This window comes from Dermacentor variabilis, chromosome 11 (assembly GCF_050947875.1).
Source record: "Dermacentor variabilis isolate Ectoservices chromosome 11, ASM5094787v1, whole genome shotgun sequence".
Taxonomy (NCBI): Eukaryota; Metazoa; Arthropoda; class Arachnida; order Ixodida; family Ixodidae; genus Dermacentor; species Dermacentor variabilis.
The window spans coordinates 191824-209776 of record NC_134578.1 but is presented as its reverse complement, the minus strand read 5'-3'; the positions used below and the strand labels follow the sequence as shown (position 1 = coordinate 209776).

At 45.5% G+C, this 17953-nt stretch overlaps 1 protein-coding gene across 5 annotated transcripts in view; it reads left to right on the top strand.

The window, feature by feature from the left end:
- Positions 1-17953, top strand: part of Patr-1 (Protein associated with topo II related - 1) — a 265261-nt gene that overhangs the window by 153690 nt on the left and 93618 nt on the right. For 3 of the 5 annotated variants that reach the window (XM_075673864.1, XM_075673868.1, XM_075673869.1), the window contains 2 exons: positions 1933-1990; positions 5684-5746. In XM_075673864.1, coding sequence (XP_075529979.1) covers positions 1933-1990; positions 5684-5746 — 121 coding nt within the window. The remainder of the gene's footprint in view (positions 1-1932; positions 1991-5683; positions 5747-17953) is intronic. The other 2 variants (XM_075673866.1, XM_075673867.1) reach the window with 2 other exon arrangements.

Genomic DNA, 17953 nt, shown 5'->3' with positions numbered 1-17953 from the left:
GTCTTATAATCTAATGAAATGATCTTTTTTAATACGAGTAGTTGAGTACTAGTGTCATCGAGCTAGTACCAGAATTTCGCTGTGGGGCTCAAATCATGTCATGCATTTACCTCAATTTCTCGGTTACTGAAGCTCTTTTCGCGATTATATTGACGCCTTAGATGTTCTAGAGCATTGCTTTATCACTTGAACTTGACTTCATGGTTACCTTTAGTGTCCCTTTAACAGGTTCACTGTGTACTCTTTACCGCTCTCCATGCAAATTAGCATCCTCTGCAACAGAGAGTGACGATAGTGCCTCGTCAAGCTGCTGATTACTCCCTGGTCCATGGGCTGTAGCTTCGCAGTTGTATTTGCTGGTAGAAACTCCAGACGGATGGCAGAAAGTCAGGCGACATGACCGTGTCCGGGACAGTTATCGTCAACAAGGAGAACTTTTCTCTCTGATCCATCTCCTGATGATCCATCTCCTGAAGCCGCTGCTCAAAAAGCACTTTCGTCATCCACGCTTTCGAATTAGCCATGTATGTGACCGGCAGCGTTTTTATGCTTTTAAGGCAGCGTGGTGCTTTAGACTTCCCGATCACCAGCAACCTTAGTTTGTCAGTCCCAGTCATATTTGCGCCCACGAGGACCGTTGCAATGTGCCACAACAATGTTACAATGTGCCCTACAACATTGTAATTAATATGTGTGCAATTCAAGCAATAATAAAAAAGCTCACTGATTAAAAGCAATTAACTAATTAATATTTCGTGATGAAAAAAATTCTGGCTGTAAGTACATACGACTGCCGCTACTGTGCAATCGGCACGATTTCTCTAGAGCTTTCGAGTTTTTAAAATATCTTGGTTCAAGTTAACTGGGACACCCTGTATATTAACAATGTTTTACTGCATTTGTTTATTGATTTTTGGGACGTTCAATTATTTGACATGTGGTCAAATCGGTGTGGGGAAAGGACACAATATTCCATTTTATAATTTTTTTTTTCACGTGTACGCCGCGACTTGAGGACTCAATGGTGTTTAATTTCGAGTTTGAAGAAATTGGAAACCGAAGTGAAGAAGGCGAGCTGAGGGCAGGTAGCACGGGAGCTGGAAGGAAAAAAGAACACAACGAAAGAAAAGGAGTGCTAGGGGAAGAGCGTGCGGAGGAGCTCGAGCGGCGAAGCCACGGTGGCAGCAGATTGAGCGCGACGCTCGGGAAGAGCTCCTGCCATTGTTCCTACTGCGGCCGAGTGACGAAGGGCCAGATGTGGAGGCCTGTTATGGGACCAAGGACGAGGCCTGCTAAGCAACTCCTGCGCGAGGATGCAGTTGCTGTGGGTCGTTCCTGGTCCAGGCCTACCGAGGCGCTGCCAGCATAGGTCGACCCTGGTTCGCGGTCCTCGTGAGTTGCGGCCGGACATAGCAGTGGTGTCCTCAATGTAGGCAGGTGCCGGCATGCGGTAGCGCAGCCTTGCGCCGGCGACAGTTTAAGCCGCAGCAATCGTGTCACCTCTGCCTCGGCTCGCCTCGGCAACCATACCGTGCAATGACGAGCGAGTTGTCACGACCCAAATTGTGAGATGGTCTTTTGAACTGTTGACACACCGAACGTTGGTGTAGGGCTGGTATTGTCCCAACTCCCTGTCCTTCTCTGGACTGAGCGTCGCGTACATCTGTTTGCACGTGAAGCTTGATCTGTGATGCTGTTTTGTTTTCCTTTTCTTTCCGTTGCCCATCATTTGTGTGAAAGATAAATATTTGTTTTTGCCTACTAGTGTTTCTTGCACATCCTTTCTGGTCCTAAGATACACAAACTAGTGACGAATGTCTATAATCATCACAATCGGATATGTTTTTCGATCTCGTGAAATCTGAATTAGCAGGTCTTTACTGTAATGCATATTTGAGCTTTTGTTTCACACTTTTTTTTTTTTTTTTGCAGACAGCACAATCCAAAGCCAGATGCCACTGCCAGGCAACCTGCCTTTCAGACCTGGATTGTGAGTACAACACTTGGCCTGTTTCATTTACCACCTTAGCGTCTTGGGAAAAATCTTGCAAGGGATGTCGTGTGTGGTTAGAAGGAATAAAATATCTATAAAGATGGCTTTGTAGTAAGGCTGTTTATTTTTGCTTAGGTTTCTGCAAGATTCTTTATTCTGATTTGACATAAAAATTGATCAAAATAATTAGGTATCACGTAGAGAGTAGGCAAAGCTGATGTTTTTACTGTGCCAAACTGTGCACAAAGCATGTTTCCTAATTGGAACACTTTTTCCACTACCTGTTCTAAGGTCTCGTTGCACCTTCAACAGTAGTTCAGTAAGTACAGCACTCTTGATTTGATGGTGCACTGTTTGTCACCTAGACTCTGCCTGAATTTTATGCCATGACAATTGCACATGACTTCACAGGGCTCTTCTTGCTCTCTGGTGTGCAAGTGCCTTGCAAGCTCTTTGTTTCGAGTTTGGAGCAGGCACTATTTTATGAGGCCTGTTTATTTTGCATTGTTAGAGGTGCTGCCAGAACTACATGCAATACCTGTATCCACTTGTACTGACTGAGCAATTTTTTGAAGGTAAGGTCTTGTTAACCGACTTCAGATGAATTTGGCATATGTGGGATCTGGGTATATTGTAACCACTTCTAGAAAGAAACAGTTTGGTTAGGTGACTTGTAGATGTCGTACGAACATGACAGTGGTATTAAATAATGCCTTGTCATGCCGAGAATATGCAGTAAAGTCAACAACTCGGGATATAATGAAGAACTAGTGTAAGTTGCCATAAACAGGGTGGGATGCGAGAGTGGTTCACTGTCGCCCTCTGCTGTGCCACTGCCAAGTGCCATCTACGTTAACTGCTGTGCCCTCCACCAGATGGTGTGGAGTGCCCGAGTTCAATGGGGCGTCTTGATGCATATGCGCCGCCGCGTACGGTGAGACAGAAGGTGTGCGCAGGCAGTTCAGGAGGAGAGCCAGGTTGGAGAGGTGTCTAAGTTTGCATGCATGTGCGGAGGTGAAAGCAGCCTGCCACTCTCACTAATCTCTACTCACTACTCAGTAGCTGGCCTTAACGGAGCCCTAGTGCAGCATAATATCTCGGAGTGTGTGACGGGCAAGTTTGACTCCAGCGTAGCATGGATGCACAACACGTGTGGCACCATTTTGCTATGCTGGCGAAAAGGGGGCGCTCATATAGTCTTGTGTCTGGTGCAGTGTCATGTGATTTCGGCCAACAGGAAACAGACAAGAAGCAGAAGGACCCACAGCGTACATTTATGATTCATGCTTTTATGCGTACATTTATGATTCAAAACAAGTTAAGGACTGTGCAAAGGCTGATGAAACAAAGAAAGTTAGGCATAGCGTTAAGAGACAGGAAGAGAGCGGTGTGGATCAGAGAGCAAACAGGATAGCCGATATTCTAATTGACATTAAAGAAAGAAATGGAGCTGGACAGGTCACGTAATGCATAGGTTAGATAGGTGGACCAATAGGGTTACAAAATTGATGCCAAGAGAAGGGAAGCGCAGTCAAGGATGGCAGAAGGCTAGGCGGGGCGATGAAATTGGGAAATTCGCAGCGCTAGTTGGAATCGGTTGGCGCAGGACAAGGGTAATTGGAGATCGTAGGCAGAAGCCTTCGTCCTGCAGTGGACATGAAATAGGATGATGATGATGAAAGACGTATGTGTTGCTTGTCAATCTCTGCTGTAGTTACAAGTATGCTGCTGCTTGTGTGCTACAACATAAGGCCAATGATCGGTAATGGCATGTGTGTGTGCGTGTGTGTATGTGTGTGTGTGCGTGCGCGTGCGTGCATGTCATGAAACGGGTGTGCTCGGGGCAATGAGAGGAAGTATAATTCTTCATCTCCTTCAATGTCTTGTATGCAATATTCTTTAGTTCATAGGTTGGCAGATGTGTCCTTGTCTGTTCTTTCTCTATTCTTTGTCACTGCCTTTTTCTCTATCATGTGTATTGGAGTAGCATGTATAGATGGCACAACATTGCAGCATCTAGCCGGATTAAATGAGCATTGGCTGTTTTCTTGTTATAAGTGGCTGGTAAAGCTTGTACCTAGTTTGGGCTTCTTAGTTAGTCAAAGATGTCATTGAGCTTCGACATGTTTTGTCCTCGCCTCCCTACCAAATTGTCACATCACAAATTTTTGCAAAAGGAGCAAGAGACAAATACATAGTACTTGGTAAGCACATCTCTAGGTGTGAGGGATGGACATTTCATCACAGTTAGGCTTTGCGTTTCCTTCTTTTGTCGCAATCACTTAAACAAGCAATTTAAAAGGCCCCTCACCAGGTCTGGCCATTTTGAGCTGACAAGTGCAGAGCATACACGAATACTGAGGCAGGACAAGCGGATCGCAGAGCATGATCATGCACTGGAACATGGTAGAAAATGGCATAGTTTCAGTACGTGCGCACGTGACCGCACGACCGTGAGAACAAGCAGATGAAGCGGAAGTACATCTCTCTTGCTTCGGTGCAAAGTAAAACAAAAAAAACACGGAGACATTCCATTTGTGTGTTTTATTATTTCTCTAAACTTCAGTTCGTCAATTCAAGCAACAGACACAAATAACAGATGTTGCCTTAAATAATTCTCGAAGTCATATGTCTGGATGATTAACGTCATGCTGCGACACGAGTACGTAGGCACAGGTACGTCATCCTCCGGCTTGGAACGCGGCGGCCTCGAGAAGAAAGAAAAACTGCGTTCGGTTTGAAATTTTAGATCGTTTCGTGGTGCGTAGCGAGGTAGTACTTTGCAGACACAATCATTATCCTGCTATGTATGCTCTGTGCTTGTCAGCCCAGAATGGCCAGACTTGGTGAGGGGCCCTTTAAGACATATAGGTGGCAGCCTTTGTAACAGCTAAACTTGAAAAACTCGTTTATGAACTGGAAACATTTTAAAACAGCAGCAGAACATACTGATCGCTCTGTGCAGCTTGCATTTATTCTCCAAACATTCTGCTCCATATGCCATAAACAGTCTGTGCCACTGTTAAAGTATACGCATGGCAGTTACATATAACAGAGTCTTATGCTGTTCCCCATGCTGTCAAAACTGCCCCTATTGTTATATTCCTGTATTCTGCCAATTATCTGGGGGGCTGAGAGTGTGGATGCTTTATATATATATATATATATAAAAAAAAAACTAGGCATCAGTCAAGATACTAGGAAGACCTTAAGTAGGTCAAGGTAATTTAGAACCACTCATTGAGTGATGGAAAGAAATAAGTACAATATTGGCCTACCTATTGCACTAGGGGGCTATATTCTAATTGAAATGAAGTGATATAATGCATGTAACAAGTGAAATGTATTCTACATTCTCAGTACATCAATAGGTGATATACCAAGGGAAAGGAAATACTTTCAAAGACGGAAGAGTCAGATTAGGGACACGATTAAGAAATTTGTAAGTGCTTGATGCTGGACAGGAATGATTGAAAATCTTTGAGAGATGCCTGCAGTGGATTTAGTAGAGTGACGCTTGTTTGAGTGGTCATTGCATTGCTTGAACTTAACTCTACACTTAAAGAATGCTTTGTATGTAAACAAAGAAAAGCAATGCTTTCTTGTCTTTCTTGTGGTGTGTTCCTTCCTATCATCTCTCTGTCTCACTCTTTGCTGTTCTGTCCCCATGTATTGGTGTTTGGTCAACAGCAGCACTATGGACCTTCGACGCCTCCTCTACCCTCGGCAGGTTCAACACCCACTTCTGAATAAGTATGTTCATAGTCATGTCCATCTGATAACGTCAGCTCTCTGCTTTTTTACAAAACTTAATGCAGTTGGCACGGTCGTCTGTAGTTTAAATAAATGCTTTCAGCAGCTAGCAAGTAGCCAGCAGTTGTGTGGCGAGCATACTGTTTCCACTGCTTGCACTACTGTGAAATCCTATGAATATTTCAAACCTGGCTGTTGCTCATGCCATACAAATTTGCCATACCACACTTTTTCATTTTGTACCAAGTTGTGCAAACAGGCCAATTGCTAGAAATGGAGGATGGGTGGAACTATGGCACCATTTTTACCTTGAAAAAGGGAAGGCTGGAGCCACGTTTCAACAAGGGAAGTTTTATTCATTGGGACTCTTGTTGAAACATTGGCTTAAGAGGAAGGTTTAGCTCGGGTGTTCCTATCTAAATACATGTAAAAGGAGAATTCATCTTTCTCATGAACCACTGCACTAAATTTGCCAATGTTTAATGCTTATCAAAGAAAAAATTAATCTAGTGGCTGTTGATTTCCAATTTTTTATTTAGGTTGTCAATTTTTTGTTAAAAATTTACAAAAATCGCAAGTTCTCAGAAAAATGATGCTATGCAGTTTACAACTCTAACTTGGCACTGAAAAAGTATCACAATTCTGTGAATCGCATTTAATAGCACATCTAAAGCGAACAAAATTGATAAGTTACTCATGAATCTAAAAAAATTTAGTCATAGGAAAATACAGATTTTGCAGAACCCTTGTACAGAATGTAACGAAGTCAGGTAAGATACATAATAAAACTGCGCTTAGTAGCTTCATAACACAGACTCCATTTTGTTCCATCGCACTTCTTCTTTGTTCTCTTTTGTTGCCCTGCCCCTTGTCTCGTTTCAACTTCTTCTATATGCAGGCCATAATAGCATTGCTTCATTCGCCCCAGCATTGTTTGCATCCCTCCTAGGATGATACTTGAATATATTCCCAATAGCAGCAGATTCATAGTGTCATTGGGACCAATGTACCATATGGTCTTTAAGAGTCCTTGTTGACTTGCCGTCTTGATCACACGAAATTGTCTGTTATAGGCCGCATTCAGGCTTGGCCCTCTATTTACCAGTATGAAGCCATTGACGTCGAGTGTGTGTAATATTGTATTAAAGCGGAGCTTTCTTTGCCTCTTCCTTCGACTTTCCCACTGCTGCTGCTGCTGTGGCACACACCGTGTAGAGAGGTGGTTCAGAGTGTGTATTGTTATGATTGGGGGTTCAATCCCATCACTCGTGATCCGTTGTCAAGATTGAAGTCAGGCATGAATTAGAAGGCAGCTGGCCCATGCCGTCGTCCAACTTATCCACGCTGAGGACGTTGATGAAGGGAAGGACTGCTTCTCATCGAGAACGAGGAATATGGGTTTATTTACACTATTTATATCAGTCTAACATGACTGTTTGAGAAAGTACATCAGTCTAACATGACTGCTTGAGAAAGTACATCAGTCTAACATGACTGCTTGAGAGAGAGTGTCCTGAGCAGCCGCACAGCAGCGGTTTTTAAACACTCGGTCCTCTCCCGATACCCAGGTGACGGAAACGGCCGTCCAAGCACCGTAGGTGAGTTGGCCAGGCACCGTAGGCGAGAACGAGGCACCGTAGGGGCATTTATTTCCCGAACTGCAGCGTGCCCGCCGGCCGCCCATCGTCTGCCGTCTTGGTCGGTGCGTGGGAAGGGGTGTCAGTAGACGTTCCCGCGGTTCAGTAACAATAGTTGGTCCGCCGAGCCCGTTTAGTTACAATGGCGACTTCGTCAAACTCAGCTCCAGCGACGGAGAGTGGAGGACGCACATATTGTTGTTCACACACAGTCGACTTAGTCACGCCGTGGCTAGAAGTGTGCGGCGACGCTCCAGGAAAGTTGCCGCCACAGTCGCAACTGGTTGGCAAGACTTGCACTGCAGCTGGCCGTTCTTAGCAGTATGTAGATCACAGGCGCGAGTCAAAGGGGAAAGGCGACCAGAGAAACTCATTTTTACCCCACCACGTCGAATGTGCACAATGCCCTCTCGAGCTCCCTAGCTGTCACAACATTAGCAGCTTGACAGCTGTAATTATCCGTGACTCCCCTCAGAAGCATTGCAGGGACTGCAGCGCTTCCCTTTCTGCTAATGTGTGAGGCTAGAGGGGACAAGGATTGAACTGTAGAGAGAAGCAGAGGGAGAAGAGGCAGTTCCAATATAAGAGAGGGGGAAGGGACGTGATAAGGCAAGGAAACCCCACTAGTGTACACGACAGCAGTTGCAGGGCAACAGGACAAGCTTAAGTTCAAGACACAGTACAGTTTGTTGCTGCTATTTCAGAAAAATAAACGCCATGCAAGTATGTCAAGCGGACAAATTACGCAGGGCGTGCTGAAGCAGAGCCGCATTAATTAAAGCCCACTGCAGGGTCTGGGCAACAATATGGAAGTGGTCGAGCGTCAAATCAACACTTTTGAGCCCACTGCGGTAGCTTTGCGGCTATGGCAGTGCTAGAGTTAGTGGATTTGATTCCAATCACGGCAGCCGCATTTTGACGAGGGCGAAATAGAAAACCCATGTGCACTTTGATTTTGGGGCACGTTAAAGAACATCACGGTGTCAAAATTAATGCGGAGTCCGCCACTACGGCTTGCCTCATAATTCCAGTGTGGTTTTGGAACATACAGCCCCATAATCCAAGTCAAGTTTAATGCTTCTGCCACAATGCAATGTGCCACGTGAGGAAATGACAACGCTCAACCCTCTCAGAGGTTATAAAATATGGTGCACAACAACGCCTCAAGCAAACACCTCTCCTTGTGTGTTCTGTGTACTGCGCAGACAAACAGCAGTGCTGCATGCAAGGTAACGTTTTACATCAACTCAGCACTCTTGTGTTAACCTAAACATTGAAGAAATTTAGCTTTAGCCGTCAACATCACCGCTAATTGTTGTCAATTGAAGCATCCAGCACGGAATGCTTCGCTTACATAAGATTCCCACAGTGCGTGGGATCTGCATAAGTTTTTGCCTCTTGTCGAAATTTCTCTTAATTCTTTCACGATAGCTTGATCTACTGTCTAGCAGTTCGTGCTGCTTCTGTGAGCTTTATGTTCTTGTCAATGCCGAGGCTTATATCCGCAGGCGCATAAGGTGGTCTCCCAGTTGCAGCGAACAGAGGAGTGCATCCCAGGTCAATCGTATACAAGCGGTTGTGGTGAGCTACTGCCGCTTCCAGGCAACATTTACAACCACCTGGGAATGCTGGATATATGCTAATGTATTGCTTGATGTCCCTGATAGCCCTTTCAGCTAGCCCGTTTTCTGCGGGATGATAGGGCGCAGTGAACCGTAACTTGATGTTGCGCTTTTCAGCCCATTCCTGTAGCCGACGACTTCATAAAGCAGGTCCATTATCGAAGACAATTACTTGTACATTGTCAAACATTTTCCTGTTCAAAAAGGAAATTATGCTGTTAGCATCTTCTTTACCACGTCTTGCTGCAATCATCCTGGTGCACTCATCAATGCACAACAGGAAAGCTTGTGTCTTAACTCCTACAGACTTTTGTCGTAGTTCTGCAAAGTCTAGATGAATAACCTCAAATGGCGTGTTACAATATTGTGGTATAACCACTTTTTGCATCGTTTGTTTAAATTTTGCTTTGTTAATCTGGCATTTATGACATGATAAAACATAATCTTTTGTTTTTGCTTTATACGAGGCCATGGGGACCTTTTTGTCAATTTCATGTAGGTTCACCGAAAGCCGTCATCGCTTCCTAATTCGGGCCTGTCATGGTACAGTTCCAATCTTTTTGGAACCGAGGAAGTAGGAAAGGCAGCTCGCCCATATTTAGCATGTCGCAAAACCTCGGTTTCTTCCCATATCCTTGCAACTGTTGTCTCTTCATGATTGTCTGGAAGCATAATGGCTAATAGTGACATTGCATCCGCATCCTTCATAGAAGTTCCCGGACGATGAGCTACCGTATTTACACGACCCCCCCCCCCCCCCCCCCCATATCGTGTGTGACAGGGGAAAAAAAGCATAAGCATACCCGAGGGCGCATTGCATAACAAAAATTTATTGTTAGCTGGCATGGTCACTGGACTACTCGTCTTCACTTGTGCCATCGTCTTCACTAGTGCTGCCATCGTCATCGCTGCTATGGTCCCACAGCGCGTCGACGTCCAGTGAAATTCCACATTTGGCAAATGGCCGCTCCACGACATCCTGTGGAACAGCAGCCCACGCTGACTGCACCCAACCACACGCAGCCGTCAGGGCCGGTTGGCATAAGTTCAGGGTCTTCTGCCGCCTGCCACTCGTACTTACAGTGGAACAGGTTCTTAAAAGGCGAAGATCCGGGCTTGTTTCATGACCATGTCGCACTTCACTAGCAGGGACTGATCACGCATTTCAGCTATGTATGTCGCAAGCTTGGTCTACAGCTCCGGAAAGTGTCCAGACTTCTGCTTGTGGGAAATTCAGTTGCCGTCACAGGTAAAAATTTTGCTTCGCTGCTGTCACCACTCGCACCACCGTTCAGAAACATCGAACTTGCGGCCCACTGCGCATTGATTTTTTTTTTTTTTTTTTTTCATAAAGGATAGCAGCCCTCTTGAACGCTGCTGTGAAAGAGCGCCGAATGTTTAGTGGGCATCAAGCACTCATGACGACTGAGGAAACATGGAAGTAGCACGTAGCCGGCAGTCAAGTCGAACACGTCAAACTAAAAGCTACAGGGAAAGAGTAACACGTTAGCAGTGCCTGCTCTTCTATTAACTATCAATACTCCCCACAAGCGCCAACGTTCTGAGGGTGCCGCCACGAATGGAACAGCAGCACTTTCATCAACTATTGACACCCCCCCTATGAGTGTTGTGTTCGCTGTATAACTCTATAAAATGTTCAAAACCCTTCCGAAAAGCGAAAAAACATGCAGGATAGCGAAAAGCTACATGTAGGGCCATAGAGAAAACATCAAATTGTAATTACGTTGTAGCACCCCTGATATCTCGTCGGTCTTGCTTTTTTTGGCAGCGCCATGTTTTGGTTTCGATTGTAAGTCAACCTCCCCCCTCCCCCAGTACAGTTTTTCAAATTTCACAAAATAGCTCGACTTACAGTCGTGTAAATACGGTACTTCAAAATCAAATTGCTGAAGTTCACCCACCCAACCAGCTATCTTTCCTTTCAGTTTGGCAGTCCATTGTGTACTTTAGTGCTTCGTGGTCTGTGTATAACTTGAGCTTTGCGCCTTCCAAATATGAATGGATGTATCGGACGGCTTTTAAAACGGCGAGAGCTCCTTTTTCTGTCATGGTACAGTTCAAATGAGTTTTGTTGAATGCGTAGCTGTAGTATCCAACTACACAAAGGTGTTGGTTTGGTGGTCGTGATGAGTCTCTCTGATACAAGACTGCTCCCATGCCATAATGAGATGCATCGGTATTCAATTCGAAGGGCAGCGAAAAGTCTGGTAAGCACAATACAGGATCAGAAGAAATTATTTGGACCAAATCTCTGTAGGCGTCATCACATTCTTCTTTCCAACAAAAGGCAACATCCTTCTGAGTCTGTCTTGTCAGACAGCTACTTTTGAGAGCATAAGCTTGAATGAATGCTCTGAAATGGCCCGCCAAGCCCAAAAACACGCGAAGTGAGTGTACATCGTATGGCTTTACTAGTTTTGCTATGCGAGCTACCGATTCTTCTTTCGTCTTCTTCATTGTTCCATCCAAAACTCTGCCTAGAAATGCCACCTTAGTTATGAAGAACTTACTCTTCTTGAAATTAACTTTTAGCTTAGCATCAGATAACGCTGCCAGAATATGACCCAAGTGTTCTTCATGCAACTTTTCACTTTTAGAGTATATGATAACGTCGTCCACGTAGACACTGCAGAAGCGTCCAATGTAGGGATTCAAAAACTGTGTTCATCATCTTTTGAAACCAACTGGTGAATTTTTCCATCCAAAAGGAAGGCAGTTATATTCGTATATACCAAAGGAAGTCGTAAATGCAGTGTATTGCTTGGTGTCTTCTTGTAGTGGCACCTGCCAGAAGCCCTTGCACAAGTCTATGCGAGAAAAGCAGGTACAGCCTCCGATTCCATCGATGATGGTGTCAATCCTTGGCATTGGGAAAGGAATCAACAGGGTTGGGTTATTTTCGCCTCTGTAATCCGTACATAGCTACGAGCTGCCATCTTGTATTGGAGCAATGGTGATAGGTGAAGCAAAGGGAGACACTGACGGGCAAATTACATTAGTATCTAACATCTTTTGTAGCCTTTCTTTTAGTCCTGCCTTCTTTTCTCTCGTCAAGTTGTAAGGCTTTTTTCTTACTACTGTTTTGTTGGACAGGTGAAATGGAACTTTGAACTTTGTTGTCGCCGGTGGATATCCTCCCAAGCATACCAGTTCGGGGTAGAGTTGAGGAATTGCACTGTTTTTCTTCAGCATCCATAGGTGGTCTTCTTTTTGGCCCGACTCTGTTTGGTCAGCCTCTTGATCAACAGACACCATATCGTCCCAATCAATATTCAGTCTCAACAACTTCATGTCAGGACGAGATAGGAGAAAGTCGTACTCCACAGTGTCTAAAACTAATGCAACCACTTCTGACTCTTTAGATTGGTACTTTACTTTCATGCGTGTCCACTCACAATATTCTCTTGCTTCCATCATACCCACATACAAGAACTGACCTCGCTCGGAATACATCTTGTGGGTTTGCATTGCTGTTCTTAAGAATGGAGACAGAAGCTTGTTGTCTATAAGTGCTCTTGTACGTTGTCCATTAACCTCAATTTCTATATGTAACAAGCTCGCAAAAATCAAATTTACAGTCTTGTTTTTTGTCATAGGGTCAGACTGAAAACCCTCTTTGATTAGTATTTTTTTCAGTCTAGGCAAACTGCGTTCCTCAGGCAGTGACTCTCTTTTCGTGGTATGCAACAACCTATGGTGACTTCCCTCTTGGTAACCGTTCTTTGGTAACTGTTCATGAGACTGTCTGTTTCTCGATTATGCTGCCCTTTGGACATCTGAGATGGTTAGGATCGTCACGTTGCAAGGCGTGTGACGCAAGGAAGATGGAGGAGATGGTGCATGATTAGGAAACACACAAAAATTATATTAGACTGCATGTAAACACGAACGATGTCTTCAACTAGGACCACACATGCAAGGTTGTTCGTAAACTGGAAAAAAAGAAAAGTAGTCTCACGAGATTGCGGTTGAAGTCCAGAGCGTGGCGAGACTCGTAGAGTTTTTGAGGTGGAACACTCACTGGTAGAGTGGTGACCGGCATGGAAAAGTAGACGCAGCAGTCCGGGGCAGGAAAAGGTGGACAGCCAACAGCTCCGTAGACGGCAACAGGTTGCTCCGAGGTCTCGTGCAAGACGACAGCCCAAGGCGCTCGTTTCGATGATGGACGCCTGGTCTCCTGAACCTCGCGTGTAGATGCGGGTTCGAGGTTGCAGCAAGCTACTCTGAGGTCTTGTGCCATGTAACAACCCAAGGCGTTCTCTGTCCCGAAGACTGACGCCCGATCAAGTGAATCTCACTTGCACGAATTCCTTGCACAATTTATTTATTTCATTTCATATACCTCACAGGCTCCAGAAGGAGTATTGCGTGAGGGGGGCGGTACAGATAACAAAATAACAAATGCGGAGCAAAAACATAGTTTTTTTTTTACATAAATATGAACAAAACGAGAATCAAATAATAAACAAAGAACGCGAAGTAAACAAAGAAAAAAAGCAAGAAAGGTAAACGAACAGGTGTTAGCTTTCAGTATACTGTAAAGCAAACAACCTTAGAGCAAATGCTTACATAAATAAATAACAATGAAGTTAAAAGTAACAAAACTGAACAGATACTTGTTTTTAGCTAAGTACTAGCCAAATATGCAGTGATTTTTTGTCTGAAGTTTAATGGGTCATTAATGTCAGCGAGGTTATCAGGAAGACCATTCCACAGTGCAATCGCACGTGGCAAAGCTGAGCAGTTGAATGCATTGGTGTGACCGAAGATGCATTGGAAACTGAGATGATTATGCAGGCGTCTAGATGTGCGGGAGGGACGAACGAGTGGTAAAGTAGATGGGCGTACATTATGCATGATTTTGTGCAGAAGACTCCCTTGTCTTTCTTTTCTTCTTGTTGAGGACAGCCGCACTGTCGTCTGCTCTTACGTTCCTTACTTTGTGAGTACTTCTTCACAATCACCCCTACTTAAGAAAATTCTTTTGTTCAAAAAAACTTCAGGGTACTTGATATGCGTTAGTCCACCATAGCACACATGCACCACAAGAGCATTAACACTGCACCATAGTTCCGAGCACCGCACACTCTGTACATATGAGTACACATAAATATTAGCACAGTGCTACAGTTTAGAGCACATCACACTCAGCATAACGACATTCACAAGTCATAACACCATAATATAGGGTGAAAAAAAAAAGTCCACAAGACTAACCTGCCAGGAAATATTGCTCGATGTTAAAGTTACACTGGTTTGAAGTTCATGATTGTAAAACACCATGTTTCTGCAGGCACACTCTTCATGTGCTTGGGAACCGGCTTATATAGTCTGCACCTACATTCTCGCTCCCTGTAATATACTCAACTGAGAAGTCATACTCCATAAGTATGGGGCTCCAACGTAAAACATGGCTGTTGATGTGCTTGGCCGACTTGATGTAAACAAGGGGCTTATGGTCGCTCTGTAACATGAACCTGCGTCCAAACAAGTAGATGTGAAACTTTTGGATGGCCCACGTAAGAGCTAGGGCTTCTCGCTCAACTGTTGAATATGTAACTTCTCGGGGTTGTAGTTGGCGGCTTGCATATGACACCGGATGCAGAATTCCTTCATGACGCTGCATAAGTATGGCACCTATATTTGTTGATGATGCGCCGGTGCAGAGTAGGAAAGGCTTGGAAAAATCCGGTGCTCTCAATATAGGTTGTATAGACAGGAAGGTCTTGAGTCCATCAAAGGACTTCTGTTCAGTCTCCCCAAATCACTTTATTAGGACCTCTTTTCTTGGTCAGTTCAGTGAGCGGGTAAGATACCTTGAAATAATTGTGGACGAAGTCTCGATAATACCCCGTAAGCCTGAGAAATGAGCGTACTTCTTTTTTCGTGTGTGGAAGCTTTGCAGCCTGTATTTCGTCTAGTGTTTCTACCTGCGGTCGGATGATACCGTTTCCAACGAGGTGGCCAAGGAATTTCACTGATCTTTGACCAATTTCACTTTTTGTTGGCCAAATTGTCAACCCAGATTCTCTCACTCATAGGAGAAATGACTCAAGTGTACCCACGTGTTTGTTCCACATTTCAGTGGCAATGAGCACGCCATCGAAGTAGTTGTAAATATGCGGTATGTCTGCTACCACTTTTCTCATGAGGCGGTTGAAAACGGCTGGGGTGGTTTTAATGCCAAACAACATGAAGCAGAACTGACACAGGCCTGATGCCATTGCAAAAGCTGTCATTGGTTTCGACTCTTCATGCATGGCCTGCCAGTAACCCTTAGCAAGGTCAAACTTTGAAAAATACTGTGCGTTCCCTAGTTGTCCAAATATCCACCCGAGGTATAGGCTCATTGTCATTGACCAGTATCATGTTGAGTTGCCTCAAATGAATGCATAGACTCATTGTCCCGTCTTTTTTCTTCACGACGAAGACGCGGCTTCGCTGTGGAACGCTGTGGTTGCATCATGCATCGGCTCCGTCTTTGTTCGTGTGCTGTGTCCAAATTTTTGCCTCGACTCTTGTGATTTTTGGACCACTGGTGCTGTAAGTGACCCGCTGTCGAACGACACCTCTTCAGCGGAAATCGAACCTGTCACCTTCAGTTCATCGCCGATTATTCGAAACATCCGAACCCCCGCGCCCCTGCCGCGCAACGCCGGCAGCGTGCGTCGGCGGTAGCAGCTGCAGCAGCCATGAGTCAGGACGGCATCATCGACATCGTCGACATGACTCCAGAAGAGATCCTCGATTGGCGAGAGAAATTTATTTACTCCGACACCAAGAAGCCTTTGCCCACCTCGCCCAGCACCCTCAAAACTCCACCACAAGTAAGCCACATTCTTTCTCGTCCTCCTCCACTTCCAGCCGCAGAATACAAAATAATTCTTCGTGTACACGGTGGCGTCAAACTGTGCCAACATACATCCAGTGTCTCTCCGCGACATCGTCATCAAGTCCACTGGTCTCTCCATGGCTGCAGCATTGCTAGATCGACTCCAGGCCAACGAGATTAACAACACAATCATCATAAGCACTCCCTACATGGACAGGGCTGATTGTTATTTGAAGATCGCCACCCTCACTATCATGGGCAAGGGCTACGATGTCTCCACGTACGTGGCAGACCCCAAAAATTCATGTAGGGGTATCATCAAGCTACCGGCCTCCCTGGTAGAAGGGAACGTGTTGGCTAACCTTCGAACCTGTCCAGCAATCCACATCCTAGCTGCTCGAAGAATGGGCTCCACAGACTCTATCCTGGTCACTTTCGAAGGCACAAAGGTCCCCTTCTACATTGACTACCTCCGCACAGACCTCCGCTGCCGACCATATCGAAAAAAAGTGGAGGCGTGTACTAAGTGCCGGCAGCTTGGCCATCGCCAGGACGTCTGCCCCAATGTAACCATATGTCTCTGCCCAAAATGTGGCACGCCAGATACTCCTCAGGGCCACAGCTGTACTCCCACTTGCATCATCTGCAACGGAATACACGAGACTGGTTCCTCAGAGTGCAAATACAAACCACGGACACCGCTCCCGGCACCTCCAGAGTCTAAATTGACACTTCCGGCCAGGAACACTGTACAGGCCCCCAATCAACACACTGGACAAGAGAAGCCACAGAGCAGCTCTGGCCGCAACAACACTGCAACAGCGGCGCAGCTCCCATCATCGAAGCAAGCTTGGCCTCCGCTGACTCCACACAACGAGGAGAGACCGCCCATCAACCATACAAAGGTGAGCTGGGCAAGAGTAGTCTCCCACAATAGCAGCTCCTCACAAGATGCTGATAGCTCTCTCATCAAATACTTGCTAAATCAGAACGAAATGCTTAAAAACGAAATCAAGCAGCTAGCTCAAAGCAATGCTCCACCCCCCCCATCGAAACCACTGACACTCCTGCTGCTACTTCCAAACCACTGCCACAAACGCTTGCGCCCCCACTCACACGTCCTCCGCCACAACAAATGGACACTCTTGCATCCACTGCTACGACGGAAGCCGCAACTCCAATGCCGCCTTCGTCACACACGCAGCCCCCACCCACAAAAAGGAAGAATGCCGATATAACAGACACCAAGAACACCGTTGAAAACGCCATATTTGTACTCACTGGCCGCATGGACATCCTCGAAAACAAACTTGTTGCCCTTAAAAATCGGCCACAGAGCAAGCTTGACGCATTTACTTGTGAGGCATCTGCACAGTTTTGCCGGTTCCAAGAGCTAATCGACAGCTGGGGAAGGCGCTCCGCGACGTCACAAGTTCCCATCCTTCAAAACGACAATAATGATGAAGCCAGCCCGTAGTTTAGTTATCTGGCAGCGGAACTGCAGGGGGTTCCGCAACAAGCGCGCATGTCTAACACTATTTCTACAGAGTCTTAACGAGCACCCTGACATTATAGCCTTGCAGGAAACACACGGGAAAGTCACGCTTCCTCGATACAACACATTTCAAGACCCTTACATAGACAAGCCGAACACTGCCATACTTGCAAGACGACATCTTTCTGTTAAATGGGACGCGTTCAGCAGCACTGAAATCCCCCACGATTTCATCGAAATTCTACCTCAAAGCCACAAACAACCCACCCTATGCATGTTGAATGTTTATAGCCCTCCCAATGCTCGACAACACCGCTTTGAGCACATGCTTGCTCAGGCCAAAGCTAACGCCAATAAACAGCCACTAGTCATAACGGGCGACTTCAATGCCCCCCATCAAATGTGGGGCCACTCCGCATCCACTCCTAAGGGAAGAGCTCTATGGCACCACATACAAAATCAAGGTTTCACCATCTACAATGACTTTACTCTTCCTAGGAAATAGCGTACCAGTAGGGATACATCCCCTGACCTCACCCTAACTCACTGCATCACTCAGGCAACCTGGCAAAACCTCCAATACAACTTAGGAAGCGACCA